The sequence below is a fragment of the Pelobates fuscus genome, chromosome 2 (genome assembly GCF_036172605.1).
Source record: "Pelobates fuscus isolate aPelFus1 chromosome 2, aPelFus1.pri, whole genome shotgun sequence".
NCBI classification, from domain to species: Eukaryota; Metazoa; Chordata; class Amphibia; order Anura; family Pelobatidae; genus Pelobates; species Pelobates fuscus.
Window position 1 is genome coordinate 320,018,442 of NC_086318.1, and position 20,101 is coordinate 320,038,542.

General features: G+C 38.1%; 1 protein-coding gene across 2 annotated transcripts in view; it reads right to left on the reverse strand.

Moving 5' to 3' along the window:
• Window positions 1-213: 213 nt before the first annotated feature.
• Window positions 214-20,101, reverse strand: part of CRYBG1 (crystallin beta-gamma domain containing 1) — a 264,471-nt gene continuing 244,583 nt past the window's right edge. For both annotated transcript variants that reach the window (XM_063443543.1, XM_063443544.1), the window contains 7 exons: window positions 19,506-19,618; window positions 17,881-18,010; window positions 16,120-16,259; window positions 13,402-13,525; window positions 12,323-12,481; window positions 8,058-8,220; window positions 214-2,079 (listed from right to left, as the gene is read on the reverse strand). In XM_063443543.1, the coding sequence (XP_063299613.1) occupies window positions 1,991-2,079; window positions 8,058-8,220; window positions 12,323-12,481; window positions 13,402-13,525; window positions 16,120-16,259; window positions 17,881-18,010; window positions 19,506-19,618 (918 nt within the window). In that variant the 3' untranslated portion in view covers window positions 214-1,990. The remainder of the gene's footprint in view (window positions 2,080-8,057; window positions 8,221-12,322; window positions 12,482-13,401; window positions 13,526-16,119; window positions 16,260-17,880; window positions 18,011-19,505; window positions 19,619-20,101) is intronic.

Sequence of the window (20,101 nt, forward strand, 5' to 3'; positions counted from 1 at the left end):
AAAAATCTGTACAAATTGGAACATTTCCTCAGCTTTTTTTCCTTTTTTTAAATGCTTGATGTGAATTAGTAAAGACAAAAGAAATAACTCAATTTTGTTTTTGTGTTTTTTTTCACATTTATTTTTCAAAAGTAGTTATTCAAAAATGTCATATTTGTTGAAAAAATCATCTACAAATGTAGTGAAAAAGCATATCACCAAGCAGCACTGCTGTTCAACATAGTCCACGGGCGAGATATTGCTGGAAAAACCCCTTTGCACATAACGTTTATAAACATGAAAACAAAAACATTTTAAAAATAATTTTTTAAAAATTCACAATTAATCCTAAATAAAAGCTGTAGTACTTTACAATTTTCTGCAGGAAAGGCCACTATGTATCTCTGTCTGACACACAAATGGGAGTCTGACTGCCAAAGGTTGGGCATATTTATCTCCACTGAGCACCCCTAACTCACTAAGAATTATGTTATGAAACAAAGGTTTTCATGGGAGACAAATTCCTCCAACATTAACACTGCTTAGTAAATCACTCCTTAAATATTGCTGTGTTTTTTTTTACTGGTGAGATCCTGAACATAAACAGTTCTTTGTTTTAATAAGACCTTATCACTGAATGGAGCCCATAATTAATCTTATAAAGACAAATAATATGGGGTGTAGGTTGCCTATTACATTTCAGAATTCGTGTTCGGTCTTTTGTGGGTTCCACTGGTGAAAAACTTTAAACATACATTCAAAACATAGCTTAGTATGCACATCAAAGACAGAATACTGGTTGAAACTGCCAGTTGCCCATGAGTAAAGCACTGTGTACCTTATGATTATTTTGCAATCCCACCCTAGTTTGATCTTTGTTATATACAATAAGCTATCTTATGTTTCTTATCTTGTTGTTTGTGTTTTACGATTAGTGATCCCAATGACAGAATAAAAATAAGTTTATAATGTGATGTATCTCACTTTATGCAAGAGCAATAGTCCGCAGCCATTTATGTATCTCATATCTATTATTATTATTTAAGATTCTGGGTTTGCACTGTTGTTATTCTTCCTGTTAAGAACGATCAGGCTCATATGGCCAAGTTTTGAAAAGCGGTGCTACCAATATAAGCATACCCAGACATTTTGGTTAGAGAGGCTGCTTTCATTTTTTTTTTAAGAAATCTATTCAGTTAAAGGGAGTGCTAAGCAAATGATGATGATTTAGAATCCCACTGTAACTTACTTTGTGCATTTGACCCCAAACAGCATTAAATGCTGGTGTACACAGTCAGTCATTGTTTGTGTTAACAGAATACATCAGACAGTAAGGTACAGTTAGCAAATTTATGTACTTTGGAAGAAAGCAATACATTTACCCTACATGGAAACAGTACTTATTCAAATAGCAGCCTGCAGTCCACCACTTGGTGTCTACAGCCGCACAATGAATGCTCATGGGTCCAATTATTCCCTACAAAGTCAAGGGATCACCAATACGGTCACTGTGTGTTGTAGTTTCACGGATAGAACAGTGCAGTAGTTATTTCTGAGATGATAAAGTAGTGAAACGCGTCACTGAACATATGTAGGCTCTGTTCTAAAATATTGTCCACTCCAATAACCGTAGTCTATATTGAGGTACAGAAACAGGTCCCACGTGGCAGTCCTATTAATAGGGCACAGGTTTCAGGCTAAACACATCCAATGGGCACGCAGGGCGAGATGAATTAACGTACATTATACCCGTTAACATTTACGGAAGGTACAAATCCCAACTGAAATTTGCTGTAAAAACATCCAAAACGTCATATAAGTTGAAATCAGGTTTCGTTCTTAAGCATTCTGAGTTGTGCATTGAAGTCGCTGTAGAGCAAATGGCAGCTGAAGTCAAGATGTGGTGATGGTCACAAATGGCTGTATGACAGAGTGTCCTAACAGCAGTGCATATATATCCAGTGCAAGGGACCTGCAGAAAAATGCTGCAGTCTCCAGTAAAAGACTTTCTTTAGAGAACACATACTTCCCACAGCTGGCTGAGCTTCCCCTCAGTAACTGGGTTTAGGATTACATGCTGCTGATCATACTGGTTACCCCCTAAAAAAAGAAAAATAAATCTATTAGATAAGTTATATAGAACACCATATGACAAATCATTCCAAATGCACAATTGTGATTATTAAAATGTACCCTCCCCCCACACCTGAGGTGTATTCTTTTATCTGTGCAATATTTTTCTGTTTAACACCTACTTGATGAGAAAAGTTGACACCTACAAAAAAAAAAAAGATCTATTCTACTTTGGTTCTGTCACAGTTAATCATCATCTCCTCATAGAGATGCATTGAATTAATGCATCTCTATGAGTAATGTTCAGCGTTTCCATGAAGAGTGTGGAGACTCTAAATGTAGGTGCCACACACTGTGCAGGACTGACCCAGGAAGTGGCCGTCTAAATAACTGCCACTGGAAGTGTCCCTGGGCTGTAATGTCAACACTGCCTTTTCTCTGAAAAGGCAATGCTTACATTAAAAAGCTTGCAGGGACTGACTGTAATCACCAGAACAACTACATTAAGCTGTAGTTGTTCAGGTGACTATAGTGTCCCTTTAAGATGAAAAGAACGGTATGCAGATTGCTTAATATTTATTAAACACATTGCCTTATTATCATTAACATTTGTGGTGTTTTTATTTTCTCCCTGGTTGTACGGACTAAAGAACTTTCCATGAGAGGTTTTTATTTTTGTTCTGTTTATGTTCAAACACCTCCCATGACTAAATGACGTGTGCAAGCAATGTTAATTAGCAATGTCCTGTTGAACAACACCAATTAACCTCCTGATATCAGCCAACCAAGCTCATTATTGTGAGATTAGTGATGAGATCACCGTATAATAGACCTGGTCTTAAGACAATATATATATTTGCCAAATTATATGTAGTATATTGCTTATAAAAGGGATGAATTGTCTGTGACAAATTATTTATTTTGGAAATTCCTCTTGTTCCATTCATAGGTGCACCACCACTCATTCCTTTACCCAATAAGAGTCAAAAGGGCTTAGCTATGTGATAATGAACATGCCGACCCAGTGATTTAAGGGTTAAGAAGAAGTAGAGGATAAGTAAATCTTCTGCCAAAGACTGAAAAAAAGACAAGTCCTCACAGAACACCAGCAGGAAACATGAAACAAGTCCTCGGGCCTGAACTGCTTATTCAATTAAGGTTTTATACAATTAGTCACCAAGATGCTGTCATACAAGATTAGAAGATTTTACAAAGACACTCCGCAAAGAATCCTGGAGAAAATGCTTTTCTCTACCAAGAAAACAGGACTAGGAACAAATACGATTCAATGGTATACTTATCCTATTACATTCTGTTTAGGATGGATATTGAAGGTCAGCCTCTTTGTGCCCCCTCTCTATGACTTTGTTCAATGGAGTGCTAATGGAACCTTGTTTATCTTACCTAATTATATATGTGAACACATTTGCTTCACATACAAATGTTGCGAACGTGAATAACAGAGGAGTGATATATTTGCGATCACCCCTCTACATTGTCCTTTAAAAAAATTTTTTTTACCTTACCCAATTATATGTGTGAACACAAAGTTGTGATATATTTGCCCATTGGGGATAGCATAATTCCCCGAAGGTTGCCTATCCCTGGTATAGGACATACTGCTGTTTAAAACTCCAAACAAGGACTCTAGGTTTGCCTCTGCTTTCGATGAAGATGTTATACAGAGTACAGAAATGCGCATCAGGTGTGTCACTTTTGATCACCCCCTTACACCTCACCATGAGAAACACTTATTTATTTTTCCTTTTTCACTGCATTTCATTTAGTGCAGGGCTATAACTCAGCATGCTCCTTTATTTTGATATCCTCAGTCCTATCCGTTTCTGGATCTTGTATCCAGCTGCTTTATCGATTGTCTGTGCTAATGGAACATTGCCCTAGTTAATTATGAGCAGAGATATAGTACAGATATTCAAGGATTCATTTATTTTTACAGGGTTAGAGGAATACACATATTGCTACTAACTTCACCTTTCACATCGTGCCAAGTAATGCAAGAACGTGCATGTCATTAGGCTTTACTCCGCCTTTAAGAGGAATGGGGTGCTTTCAGCAGAAACTTGCAGCTACTTTATTTCTTGCTAAAATAATGCTGAGTTCAATGTAGAACTCAATGAAGTCACTGAAGAGTTCTAAGATATTGTTGCATTCACTTTGATATCTGCACATTTGTCATTTTATTATGTATAAAACAGATACTCCACCATTAATGTATTGGTGATTTTTTTTTCTATCTTTTCCAACAAAAGTAACTGATTTTAAGTCTGCCATCTAATACACATTACTGTCCCCACATTAAGATGACATCTATTCACAATGGCCTGTAAATGCAATTAAGGTGAAAAAAGACTCTCTATAGAGAGTAATATCTCAAACTCTACAGGCTCCTTTTATTCTATTATTTTTAATATCTCCAACAATTAGGTGTGCCTCGGTAAAGAAACACCAGATAAAATGAATATTAATTTGTAGATAATTTGTGTTTCTGTATTTTGACATACATTATAAGGAACAGTGGCAAATAATAATTCATAATATCCATGTGCTTGAGCAATTTATCAAAACTCTTTCCCTTGCTATATCAGTAAATGAATTGATGACAACCAATTGTTTGGTAGATGCAGTTGGCGTCTAGAAGAAATAAACCAGTTGGCGTCTAGAAGAAATAAACCAACGCTCCTTTACCCTGTACGTTTGCCACAAGCTCCTGGAGGAGCCTGCTAGATAGGCTCGTGCACAAGGACTATGGGCCATATTCCAAGAACCTGTTTGGGAGTTAAATCTCCCAAACCGCCATTAGTAGCTTGTCCTGGGTGTTCCTGGTTCGGCACTTTGCCTTCATGCGAATGGAACCAAATGCTAGTTCTCTGGTGGCCGTTTGCGGGAGCCAAACCCACGAATAGTCCTAGTGGTACTTTGCCACGACAGCTATGAAACTAATTTTGGCATGAGGACTTTGTGGGTTCCTGGTCACCTCAGCGGGACTTAGCCGCGAATGTTCTGGAACTGTTTTCCGCAGGAGGTGACCATGCGGTTCCCGGACAACTTGGTTTGCTGTTTTAAACCACTTTGAAATCCGCCAGGAGAGCGCTTTTTTAGTGGAAGGTGGCTGAGACTAAGGGGAACAAACGCTACCTAGGAGCCAGCCGGAGCACCCCATGTTGCGGCTGCCGGAGTCTCGAAAGTTGACCAGCAAAAGCACCAAACGCCCTGGAACTGTTTTGGGCATAGGACCATGTGTGCGGCCGGTCAGAACGTCCACATGGTGGCGTTTCCCCTACACTGCATGGATCTGAGCACTATTTGGAGAACTTGGGCACTCAGATCAGGGCTATTTAACAATATATAATTTGTGGGGGTTCATATTTGTTTTGTATGTATTTTTTTTTTCTTTTTTTTTTTAATTCTTTATTTTTGTAGTGCAAGCGTAAAACATAGGCTGCTCAGGTATGCCACAACAGCATAAACAGACAAAATTTGTTACAGGGTAATACATTGAAGTGGCATTGTTGAATCTGCACAATTTTTGTTAGTGAATGATTTGTCAAAACGCTGAAGAATAGGCTTAGTAAGGTTACTACAGGCTAGGTACAATATTCTAGTTACTTTAGTATTTGTGACAGGTTATTACAAGATGAAGTCCACTAGAAGTGACACATGTTTTGTATGTATTTTTTAATGTATTTTGATATTTTATATTTTTATGCCGATTCACTCTGACACAGGAATTTGTGGACATTTTGTGGGAGTGTTCTGGGCGTGTTTGACTGCATCCTTGTTTTGCATATAATTGGGCCATGCTTAAACACATTAGTTTCTACTCTTCATCAAGTCTAGGCTGATGTTTGGGGAAATGGGAGCTATAATCACTGTTTCACTGGGGATTTGGGAGAACTACAGCGGATATACTCAGGCGGAGTATAGGGAATCCGTTACAACCAGCATAACTCACAGTGTACAACAGTACAACACTACTCAATAATACCAATGCCATTTGTTCTTTAAAGTTTTTGAGCAATGCATACCACTGTTTCTTAAACAATTCGTCAAGGACAACCAACTTTCCGGGTTTTAGGAACACCGGCTTCTTTTCCAAAGGATATATTTAAAAAACTGGAGTCTTGATGCTCATATAAGACTGGAAATCTCTTGTGTACATCACTGGTTCTTAAGCAAACTCAGTTCTCTTAATTAGTGCTTGTTTACAGGTCGATCTATTTGGCCAATATGCAGTTTTACTTGCTTAGAGGTTTGCATAGATTCTCAAATTGAAAACACAGGCATTACATTATAGCATATATGTACATGAAACAACTTGGAATCTCTGTTACAGTGAATATAAGGCTGTGTAACTTTATGACGTTCAATGAAAAGAATGTGTCAGCTAGCAGTAAATCCAAAATGTATACAGATTTATTGTTTTCTATTCCTTGAAAAGTAGAGTAGGTAACACATTTTAGGACAGGAATTAAAGGAAACATGCACATTTGCAAACCCCACAATGTAAATATTATTAAAAATATATATATATATATATATATTAAAAAAGAGAGGGACTGGCATACATAAGATGGGACAGCGAGAGGATAATGTACACAGAATTGATCAAGTCTATAACCTTGTCTAATTCTGGTACATCCATATAAAATTATATAAATTTGTAATTAGATCTACTGTCAACTAAGAACATCTGTTTGGGCTCAGCTACAATCCTACTCATTGTTTCCGGCTGTTTTTTCTTTCTTCATATATGGCAAGCATAGAATTATATTCCAGTTACAAATGCCTAAGATGCCAAAAGCATTAGTGTTACACTCTCCAGAGAGATCAAAAGGCGTTGCAGAAGTAAGAATACTGCTTTAAACTTGCAAAAGCGTGCCAATGAAATTAGATAGTCTTGAATCAAGTTGCAATTCTTCAGACTTATATGGTTCCTATTTCTAATGGGGCTTATTCACTAAAACACATATTGTATAGAACCGTGAATGGAATAGCGAATATTAGGCAGAAGTAGCCAAGTGGGAAGAATGACTATATTCCAATTCAGTTACTTTGGTCTAAAAGTTTGTGAACACTGGCTCCTCGTAACAAATACATTGTATTTAGTATGTAATTTAAAGAACAGTGCTGTGTATTTACAACTTGTTATCATAGCACTAATCAACAGCTAGGCTCTTTAAGTAGGTTGTGGTGCACGAGGCTCCCCTGTTCTAGACCCCATTGTTTTCCCAGTTTTTTTCTCTCATAGCTTTCAAAAAAAAAGCTGTACAACAGCAGGGAGAATCACTTCATGTTTTGTTTCTGAAAACATGAATGAGTCTATTAAAGGGACACTCTAAGCACAAAAAACACTATGCCTTAATGTAGTTGTTCTAATGCCCAGACCATGCCTCTGCAGTTTGACAAAAAGTTTTCCCTTTGTGAGAAACAGCAGGGTTTACCTTTGTCAGTCAGAGTGACTATCAAGCAGAGGCATTTCCTTGTCAAAGAGAAGCATTTGATTAAGTGCTTTTCTATGAGAAGTAGTCAATTAGCCAACTGTGGAGATTGTGGTCATATGCACCGGGTGCTTGCAGCGGCAGAACTGGGGTGGCGTTGGATTAAAGAGTTTAACTACTTTTTTTCCCCTTTACCAGGGGACTCAATAAATGGTCTACCGCAAACTGTACAGCTTTCAATCAATCACTGCTGGATTGTATATCCAATAAAGCGGACAACAGGACTACTTATTCCAATAAATAAGCATGTTGCTGCCATCTTGTGACGTGCAGATGTTACCACAGAAGCTGCAGACCTTATTATTCATGTTATTTTAATGCATTGTACCACGAGGTGCATGCAACTCCAGACAATAATACATTATGGAGCATGTTGCAATGGCCAAGACTTGTACTTGGTCTAGTTTACGGATGGGTGGCTGAGTATATAATGAGTCTGTAATCGTTATTTAATAAAGGTTTTCATGCGATGAGTAGCAGTGTTACCTTTGATGTCCAAGGCAAGGTTTGACTTTGAGCGGGCATAGATCCTTCCATCAGGGTTGATATTCCATTGCATGCATGCTGCTGTTTGATCCAGAGTCAGCCCCAGCTTGCTGCCGGCAGTAACTAGACTCCCAGATGTTGCAAGGCTGCAATCCTCAGCGATCTGTGGGCCAAATAAACACTTGTTTTAATGAGGTTAGCCCTGCAGGTTTTACACGTTTCAATTGAAGTCTACTTTGCTAATTAAAACCAAAACAAAAAGATATATTTCAAGCAGGTTACATATATTAAAGAGGGAGCATGTTCCAATCAGTTTACCATGAAGTGGGGGTTTACATTCAACACATCCTTGGCATCAATATTCCATTGTTAACACGTTTATTGCCATCTAAGGGGGTGGAGTTATGTTTCAGGTGGCAAGCATGTGGGGTGTGTTCTTACAAACCTGACCTGAGCAAGTACACACCGCACATACATTGCTAGAAACATTATTCCATCCTCAGAGGTCAGTAAGTGACCCACTATGTGAATTCATAACAATATACTAAAACAGCAAATTAACCTTCATAGAATGCCTCTGTTAACTTAAAGATTTACTCCAAGCACCATGACCATTCTAGTGATTTGAAGTGGCCATGGTGCCTGCAGTCTGTATGTGCAGCATCTTGCTATGAAATACTGCACACACACAGGGTTTAACCGCTGTGCTGCCGGAAGTGTAACTCCAGCACTGTCAGCATCATTGGAGCGTCATTGGCTAATGTTCATTTTTTGCAATGTTCATTCACCTCAGCCCATCCTCCCTGCTGATTGTCCTCATCATGCTATGGGCAGTGATGCCACATAAAGAGGATCAGGCTGCAGGGAGAACTTGGCCTCTGTGCTAGATTAAGGTGAGTTTTATTTTATAAGGGGTGGAGGGCCATAATAGGACAGGTTGCTTTACCAAATACACAGAATTTCGGTTGAAATTGCCCTTTAACAATAGGTTATCAGATGTATATATCGGCATGCTGCAGACAAGGACACAAATAAATGTCAAATACACCATATTTGATACTGTAGGACATTATTCAGATAGTACCAATAATGACCAACGGTAACAAAATCCACAGTGCATGTAGACACAGCAACAAATTAATTTAAAGTCTGAAACTTACTTGAATTACAATCATATTTTTTGTTGCTGTCTAACAATATATTCGTAAATAATTTGTATGCACACTCACAAGCACACTGCATATGATAATTTATATAACATCAAGACAAACAACTAATTCTGATTTATGTCTATGGAAACATGAATAATTGCTTCCCAGAACAGGTAAGATTAGAATCCTGATCCCCTGATACAAGCCGAGTACTGTATCCATCCTATGAAGGATTAAACACTCCCATGAGGCATTAAAAAAAAAAAAAAACACACAGGAAAAAACCAAACACATTTGCTGATGTTACTATAGCAGTCACTGAACCAAATGCGAACCAATGTTTTGTGGACACTAGATTCAGTATAAGCTACATACTGGTAAACACACGTATACAACAGTAATGTATTCGTTTTAATCAAGAAGAAATAAGGAACAGTTAATTAACTTGTGTTTCTAATAATTTGATCCTAAAGAATTATATGGGAATTATACTGTATTGCCAATAAAACTAAATATTTCCAGTTTTTAGTCTTAAAAATAATGTGTGTTAAAAATTACAATTCTGAACAACATATAGAAAACATAAATTATGTCTATTCCTTTTCTGCTATAAATGAAAATCCTGCGCAATGATCAAAAACTGTCCTTTATGGAACATCAGCCATTTCCTATTTGCTTTCCATGATTTTCCTCAGTGTGCCTAGCATCTATAGACAGGTCCTGTAATATCTAATACAGTGATACTCAATTGAAGGTGGGCTATTTTCTCAAGTTACAAAAGGATAACAGTTGATAATTTCATTAATGAACTGTGAGAGGGTACAGATAAAAATGCTTTGGCTCTTCTTCCTATTTAATTATATAGTACAGGTTAAGGCTTATTCTGAAAAACAACAGAATTAATCTATAAAAAAAAAAAAAAAAACAAGATCAGCATACATTGGACAACTGATGGAGGCAAGCCATATAAAAATATAGCCTGATACTTATTAAGAAATGAAAAGAAAAAAAATCAACATATACATCACACTATACTTCGTATTATCGAGGTAAGTAGTGAAAGACAATCTATAGCACATGCAGGTAAATCCATCTCCATGATTTTTCCAAACACCTTGTGTGGCTAGGCAACAATAAGACAAGATCGAAAAACCAAAAGGAATGAGGCAGGAATTGACTCACTATGCTTGCACAAAGGAATCGTTACAATTTATTCTGAGTGCAATGTTGGAACTTAAAGAATGCTGACTTCTCGATTACAGAAAGAGGGTGTGCTGTGTTCTAAAATGTAGTGCTTGAATCATCGGGCACACCAGAAAGCCTGCAGGGTGGGGTAATCATCAGGATTATATCCTTGAACTGTTTATTGACATTTATTGTCAATGCTTAAAAAGAGGATGCATACACCTCGCCTTAGGAGGAACAGTGTGCTCATAAATGCATAATAAAAGGTTAAGAACAAATATGCCAAACATAACACACATTCATGTGATTTCAAAACCCAGCCCCCAACCTCCAACAGATGAATGGCAGGTCACATTCTAGTTAATGGTTTATAAGGAGTCGTCTGGAGGCTGGTACAAGCAGTGGGGTTAACTTTTCTGTTGGATTCCACAATGCTGTGTGCTTAATAATAATAATAATAATGTTTCTACAATATGGATAAAAGAAGACTTTACTAAAATTATTCAAGTAGATTAACCCATGTCATGTGTCCTTAAGGGGTTAAAAATAGGAACAGTAGGACATACTAGTACATTTTAATGATTAAATCAACAAATATTTTAAGTAGAATGGTCAGCTGTTAAGCCAAAGGAGTCCGCTTTAATATTTAATATTTTTTTATACATTTTAAAGGTTCCATATTTTGTAAGATGTAATGTTTCAGACTTGCAAAACTAAAACACACCTCTTCACCACCTGCAAGCTATTTTAATTAAGTAATGTGTAAATTAACCAGCTGATTGATGGTCATCTTTTAACCAATTGATTGACGCCATCTTTTCCACTGCATTTACCGTATGTTCTTTCCAGAATAAGACTAGTTTCAGATACATTATTTCAGATTTAAATGAAAGTCATTGCTGTTTTATGTAAATTCCCACCAGACTGCACTGGTTCTGGACTTTTTAAATGTATTATGTGTGTTTTGTTACTTTAGATCACATTTTCGATTTCGAGTGGACTTTATGTTTTTAAATATGCTCTCTAACTGGCTTAAAGGTACCAAGCCTAATAATATGTCACATGCTTGGCTATCAGTATGCTCGATTTAAATACAGTTTTACAATAAATTTGTTGGCATTCATTTTGTCACCCAATGAGCATTTTCTTTAGAAAATTGGGTAAGGATTGGTTATTTTTTTGCACTAGAGTATTAACTGAATGACAGTTGGTACACTTATTGCACAGGTATAGTGGTTTTTATGTGATAAAACGTTTTATTTAGATTGGGATTATGGTTTGTGTGCTGGATTTTTATATGGTGGCACTATTGTATAATGTTGATGTATTTTTAGCCTGGAAAATGGTAGTATTGAATAAGGATTATATCCTTGGGTATTAGGTAACTGTGGTATTAAATAGACTGGAAAGCTTACACCAGAAGTACATTTTTTTTTTTTTTTTTAAATAGCTATTTTTATAAGATACTGCTGCAGTTCTCTGCCCTTGTATGCACATGGTACAGAGACAATAAAGTTGAATCTGAATTAGCGATATGGCCATGTAAATATAAGATAACATACAATAACATACAAAAAACTGTAAGGCACTACGGTAGTTACTGGGCCCTGCCTTTTATATGACTGTCTTAAAATATATTTGTATTTTAGTCACTGTAGTTTATAATGTAAATTTAACCCATCAGGATTGTTATGAAAGCAAATAAGCAGTGGGGAAACATGGGAATGTTTTTCCTGTCGACTGCTTCAAACTGTTGGAAAAGCATAAATACAAGTCTTTTGAAATTCATAAAAGTTTCAGTCTATCAGCAGATCTCATATTATATATATATATATATATATATATCTTGATAGACTGCAAGTTTTATGAATTTCAAAACAGACATACATATATCTATCAAGAATGAATTATCCAATAATTAGTTCTTACCCGACATCGAAATGTTCCTTCTTGATAGGCCCAGATTTGATCTTCAGCTCCTGTGTCTTCCATGACCTGTATCCTCAGGAGCTTGATATCATCAAGAGTTCCATTTGTAGACATGAACATTCCACTGGCCTTGTTCCTGAGTTTGAAGTATAGTCTTTTCTGTAAGAAGAACAAACATGAGGCGATGAGGCGTCAGCAGTTCTACCTCTTAGTATAAACTCTGATTGAATGTAGGAGCATAATGCACAAGAAAACATGTTAAAATATTTGGGTCTTTGTTATTTCAAGACTTATCAGTGAGTTAGTGAGGAATGTTGCTAGACATTACTTGTAACTGTAACTATTTTTTTTAAAATTGCTTAACAAATTCCCGTAACAATCAGTAAAAAAAAAAAAAAAAAAGTGTGGTTTCTACTGCAGTGGTTCCAAACCCAGTAAGGCACGGCAACATTACAGTTTTTGACAGTATCTAGAACAGAATTAAAGATTGACTGGATCCAGGTTAGTTGACTGTTGATGTGCTTATAGTACTGGGTAAGCAACAACGATTCTAGGTAATTGCAGAGAACCTGTTCTATGACTACCCATAGTTTACCTTACTTAATAGAATTATCTTAGTGAATCAGCCATCTGCTGCTGTGAGTAAACTAAAACTATAATTTATTTTTAATTCACTGGAGGTTAAGACCTAACATCAACTTGCCTAAACGAAGAGGCACAACCAGTCTTGCTTCATTCTTTATTTCTCTGTTTACAAATCAATGGCCAGAACTAAGAGGGAGATTCTCCTAACATTTGGAAACACTTAAAAGTAAGCATGCACATTACAACTCTACCTTTCGGAAAGCATGGATCAAAGAGTTAAAGTCCAAGGTTATTCAGGCTTGGGCATTGCCAAGGTATCACACTGATTAAAGTCTAACCCCTTAAGGACACATGACATGTGTGACATGTCATGATTCCCTTTTATTCCAGAAGTTTGGTCCTTAAGGGGTTAAAAACGTTCAGAGTTTATTAAGCACTGATGGTTCAGGAAAGCAAAGTGTTCAGAAATGCTATTACCTTAAAGTTATACATACCTGTCGAAGGGGCCGTAGAGAACCTATCCTTTCCCACCCACTGAACTGGCTCCATTGTGCTATCTTGCCAGGAAAAATGAAAATTTGGCGACCACGGTAGTTGTTAAATTCATAGAGAACCCATCTGTAAGAAAAGGCATATTACTTAAGTAAATATTGGAAAGTGATAGAAGATAATTATTACCGTATTTATCGGCGTATAACACGCACAGGCGTATAACACGCACCTCATTTTTAGAAAGAAATTCCAGGAAATTTCCCCCCTCATCCCATAGTATTCCCCCCCCTCATCCCATAGTATTCCCCCCTCATCCCATAGTGTCCCCCCTTTCCATAGTATTCTCCCCCCTTTCCATAGTATTCTCCCCCCTCCCATAGTATTCCCCCCTCCTCCCATAGTATTCCCCCCCTCCTCCCATAGTATTCTCCCCCCTCCCCTCCCATAGTATTCTCCCCCCCTCCCCTCCCATAGTATTCTCCCCCCCTCCCCTCCCATAGTATATAGTATTCTCCCCCCTCCCCTCCCATAGTATTCTCCCCCCCCCTCCCCTCGTATTCTCCCCCCCCTCCCCTCCCATAGTATTCTCCCCCCCTCCCCTCCCATAGTATTCTCCCCCCCTCCCCTCCCATAGTATTCTCCCCTCTCCCCTCCCATAGTATTCTCCCCCCTCCCCTCCCATAGTGTACTTTCCTCCCCCTCCCCTCCCATAGTGTACTTTCCTCCTCCTCCCCTCCCATAGTGTACTTCCCCTCCTCCCCTCCCATAGTGTACTTTCCTCCCCCTCCCCTCCCATAGTGTACTTTCCTCCCCCTCCCCTCCCATAGTGTACTTTCCTCCCCCTCCCCTCCCCTCCCATAGTGTACTTTCCTCCCCCTCCCCTCCCATAGTGTACTTTCCTCCCCCTCCCCTCCCATAGTGTACTTTCCTCCCCCTCCCCTCCCCTCCCATAGTGTACTTTCCTCCCCCTCCCCTCCCATAGTGTACTTTCCTCCCCCTCCCCTCCCATAGTGTACTTTCCTCCCCTCCCATAATTACTTACCTGTCCTGAAGCGTGGGCCGGCTTCACACCGTGCACCGCGGAACAGGAACTTTAATTTAAGGTTCCGGTTTCCGGCGGGACTGAAAGGAAGTGTGCACACTATTGTGCACACTTCCTTTCAGTCCCGCCGGAAACCGGAACCTTAAATTAAAGTTCCTGTACCGCGGTGCGCGCTGTGAAGCCGGCCCACGCTTCAGGACAGGTAAGTAATTATGGGATATCGGCGTATAACACGCACCCACGATTTTTCCCCTATTTTCAGGGGAAAAAAGTGCGTGTTATACGCCGATAAATACGGTAAATGTTTTTATTAGTCTCTATTGAAGATCATCAATTATCTAACTTTCCACAATGTGTTACTTCACTATCCAAGCAACATCAATGCATAATATTCCAAGATGCTCCCCCAGTCTCCACTCGTTCCAGAAATCATTAAAAACCCACTTCTTCATAAAAGCGCATCAATTAAACTGTTAATAGCTCCCGACTGATTCCTCTCTTGCAACTGTCATTAGTCTAATGCTAGCCTTACCTTCTGTGTCACTTTACCCCACTCCCTCTAGCATGTAAGCTCATTGAGCAGGGCCCTCAACCCCTCTGTTACTGTGTGTCTTACTCATCTGGTTACAACTACATGTTTGTTTGTCCACCCACTGTAAAGTGCTGCAGAATTTGTTGGCGCTATATAAATAATAACATAATAATAATAAAACACAAATGGTTGATTCATCAGTTATCTCCAAATCAAGTTTCCTATAAACACCAGATGTTATAAACACCAGTGTATATACAATGTACACATACACCTTAACCCCTTAAGGACCAAACTTCTGGAATAAAAGGGAATTGTGACGTGTCAGACATGTCATGTGTCCTTAAGGGGTTAAAGGGACACTACAGTCACCAGAACAACTACAGCTTATTGAATTAGCTCTGATGAGTAGAATCATTACCTTTAGGCTTGTCAGAGAAAATGCAGTGTTTATTACAGCCTAGTGATAACTTCACTCCTTAAATAGCTGTTAGAGATCCTTCTTGGGTCATGGCTGCCTAAAATGCATCCAAACATTCAGTTTCTCCTCCCTCTGCATCCAGACATTGAACTTTCCTCATAGAGATTCATTGATTCAATTCATCTCTATGAGGAGATGCTGATTGGCCAGGGCTGTGTTTGAATCATACTGGCTCTGCCCATGAGTCAGTTTCAGCCAATCCTTAGGGAAGCATTGTGATTGGATCAGGCTACCACTTCTGATGATGTCAGTAGACTGCTTGTTTTTTTTAGGCAAACTGCATGCAGATTTACAGCTTCAGGATTGAATACACTAAGATGTTGCTATATTTATGGAGGCATGACGGGTCCAGGGGGGCTAGATGGTGGTTTTAATACTATAGGGTCAGGAATTCATGTTTGTGTTCCTGACCCTACAGTGATCCTTTAATTGCCCTAATTGTAAAGCCTCAGCAAACAACAGGGTCCCATGTTTGTTCTCGGCAGATTTAATTTACACCTTTGTTGTGATATAGTCCATAAAATAAAACAATTTGGAAATATGCCAAATTTTACCAGTGCCTGAGACATTATTCCTACCTAATCTAAAATAGTCAAGTAGCAATATGTTCATGTGAAGTAAAATAACACTCTGTTGTATTAATTTCCTGAAGAATGATAACTTACATGCCCCCGAGGACCTCAAGAGATACCAGATCTGGAGAGTATCCAATGGCCTGTATACTCATTGTCTCCGTCGTAAGTTTGACTTTTCTTCCTTTGTAGTTTTCCTTGCCATATAGTAGTATGGCAGGTTCTGAAAACTCCTGAACAAATAAACAAGAAACAAAGTGTGAACACATTTATTTCAAATCATTGGGTAATGATTTTATGAACATTATCTAAACCATTTTATTTTAAATGTGTGATTTATATACACACAAAATAAATATTTATTATCCATAACGTTAGCAGTGTTGGGAACAAGTTAAATTAGAAAATAGATGAAAAATAATGACATAAGCCACAAACAACACAAACAATGACTACATAACACTAAAGCTTTGTTTATGGTTTGTAGACAGGAAGCTGTAAGCAGAATATCTTCAGTAGAAAAATGAAATGTGTATAGGCTTATGGGATACAACTGCACTGAAATTTATGGAATATGCATAAAGGTTTAATATAAAAACATTAGAGCACAGAATTGGCTGAGCGTTCTTCTGACGTTTAAAGGGAGCATTGTGCATACTCCAAAAACATGTGTTGTGCAGGAAATGTAGGCATATGGCCCATTCCCAGGGAACAATAGGATTGGCCAAGTGTGTTTCAGTCACAAGAACATCTTTATTATTGTTAATTAATATTTTTCTTTTTTGGGGGGCATTTTATAGTTATCTTGAGAATGCTATTTATTTTTCTCAAGGACAGTCCAGTGATTTAAAGTTCACATTACTCTTCATCGAAAGTATAAATCTATGTTTTCCATTTGTTAGATTTATCTTGTGCCCATTGTATTTTACATGTAAGTTTAATATGTAAACATACTCTGTAATTAAAAAGTAAGCTTTACCTAGCTTGTAAAAGCATCAGTGTCATTATCTTGGAAGGGATAACCGCCTATTAAACATGATTATAGCTGCTTTTGTGTACTAACACGCACGTTCTTGTTTACAGAACAAATTACTGTACAAAACTCTCATTGAAAAGAACACCTCAATATTTTATAAGGTGTTGGGGTTTCACACATCATGCAGCTGCTACTTATCTACATAACAAAAACCCTGATCAAAGCAAGCCTACCACCTGTCATTCCCCCGAAATTACAATCTAGGTCTCCTTAAGAAAGATAAATCACAAAGCAGCATATACTACTACTTTTTACTCGGGTTACTCTGTACTTTATCTCATTCAGTTTGTAAATTGATTTCCAATATTATATGGCATATTCTAAGTAAGGGTTCAATAATACTATATACACCGTGACATAGGAAAGCAGGAATTTTGTTTTTTAATACAAATTTTTATGCAAAATATGTATTTGCTATTGCATTCTAACGACTATCACATTTTTAACTGACTAATGAACTGCATACATTTCTGTGTAACAATACTAAGTCTTCTTTTACTCTATTACCATCGCTATCATTTTCAACATTTCCCCCCTTTGATCAGGTTTATTCCCTATGTTCACAGCTCTTTTCATTGTCTGTTTTTCAATTCCTCTCCCACCCTCGTAATCCACCATGCATTCACGAAAGGTAAACATTAGGTAAGAAACTGGATTTATCAATGGTTACCGCCCTTTCATATGAAATAAAGTGAGGCAGTATCAGTGTAGAACAGTTAGATTAGTAATCAGATTTTCATTTTTGTCTAATTCAAAAGGAAAGTGGTCTACTATGTAATAATAAAAAATAAAAAAACACTCTTGAAAACAATACTTACATATTTTATCATCTGTAGTGATCGAATAACTGTGTCATGTTGACATCCCATAGCACATAAATTGGTAAAGTTTCCCTCTTCCAGAACCCAAAGGTTACCTGAGAAATCTTCCTTGTCATACACAGCCCACCTGCATTAAAAAAATTCTATTAATAAACAATGTAACAGAGGAAACCACTACAACAATCTCAAGTCACATCACTACAAAATTAAAAATACATTTGAGTTTAATGACACCTAATACTATATGCAAAATGTACACATTTGAAGGCACATTGACACGTGTACCCAGTGGGTATGTTAAATTCATGACACCATAATTTAACTCCAACAAACTTCCATTAATTCATATCATCATCCTTGAGTAGTGATGTAATGGTGGTTAACGTATGGTAATCTCCGGTCAGCTTCCGAGGTCAGGTGACCTACAGATGGAATGTTTAAGTAGATTTATAATATTTAAATACATTACCAGAGTTTGTCAATTTAAGAAGAAAATTTATCTCAGTGCGTGAGTGCTCATGAATTCCAGCTGTTCTGCAGAGTCCAAGTTTCACTCCGTTGTATTTTTAAGAACAATGAAAATGTAAAAATATATTTTGCTTCTTTATAGAGAAAGCAAAATGTATTTTTAGAAAACAAAGGTTACTAGGAATTCGTTTTTCATCTGGCGCTCTTGAAAGTTAAGATAAGGGATCCAGTCCTGGATTGAGAGAGCCTCTGTTTTTATAAAACATGCTAGAAAATCTTTGCTCGATCTCTACACAGATGTGAAATGTTACTCAATGTAATGCATCTCAAATCACCAGTCATTATTTCCCACTAACTACACACATGGACAAAATAAGCTTTGGTACATGCAGGCGAAAAACTCCATATATTTAATCAATTTTAATTTCTGAGATGTCATCATCAATCCTCTGAACTCATCTAAGGGCAAATGAGGTTAGTTTAGGTATATGTGCAAGGCATACTTGTAATTAAAGAAACACTAAAGTGACAGGAATACAAACATGTATTCCTGACCCTGTAGTGTTAAAACCCAAATGTAGGTGGCTTGCCACCCCTTGCCCCCTTAACTTAAAACTTACCTTATTTGCAGCCTTCACCCCCTCCCCAATCTGCCTCTTTGGCCGACATAATCAGAATTGATGATCTCAGCCAATTCAATGCTTTCCCACAGGGCGGGACCAAACACCATCTTGGCCAATAAGCATCTCCTCACAGAGATACATTGAATCAATGAATCTCTATAAGGAAAGGTCATAAAGATTCATTGATTCAATTAGAAAGCTCAGAACATCACTACCCCAGGATGTTCCTAGGCTTTAATGTAAACACTACATTTTCTCTGAAAAGACAGTGTTTAATGCAAAAAGGCTGCAGGGACTGACTATACTCACCAAAACAACTATATTAAGCTGCATTTGTTCTGGTAACTATAGTGTCCCTTTAAGTTGTTCCTTTAAAAAACAGTTTTGTTTTAGTTTATTCTTGCCATTTGTTTTCTAATTTGCATAAACTGAAAACAGGTGGCTCAATAAGACAATGGCCTGTTGTAAATCTACAGCATTATGGGTGCTCATTGCTTATTTGCACGAGTCAACAGATCTAATAATGCTTACCTGCCCATAATAACCTTGCAAGACCTGGCTGTAAATGAATCCTCAATGTTCTTTGTATCTTCTTCAAATATGTATACTTGACCTTGAAAATCTGGCTCTGAAAACAATGCCACCTTAAAAGAGAGACAAAATAGTGTGACCACTTAAAATGTTACAATATGGACAGAAATGCACTTTTACATTAGCCACTAACAGTGGTGTACCTACCCCGGTCGCAGCTGTGATCCCTGCGACGGTGGGCCAGTCGGTGGGTACAGCCACTTCACTTGTAAGCGGCCCAGGCCACATGAGGGCCCCGCGAGCCCGGGCCCCTTACAAGCACACAGACCCGGTCAGGGAGATCTTTTGATCTCCCTCCCGGGTCTTTGCAGAGTTTGCGCAGCAGGAAGGAGAAGAGGCTCTCTGCCTTCACATCCGCACTGAGTGCCGGCTTTCCGATCATTGCCACGGTAACGCTTGATTACACGTGGTGCCGGGACTCGCGGGAAGAGCCTTCACCCGGAAGAGGTGAAGGCAGAGAGCCTCTGCAGCACCCCCAGATCACCAGGGAATATGCTGCCCCTTCCCTCGATGCTGGTAGGACACAGGGAGGGGGA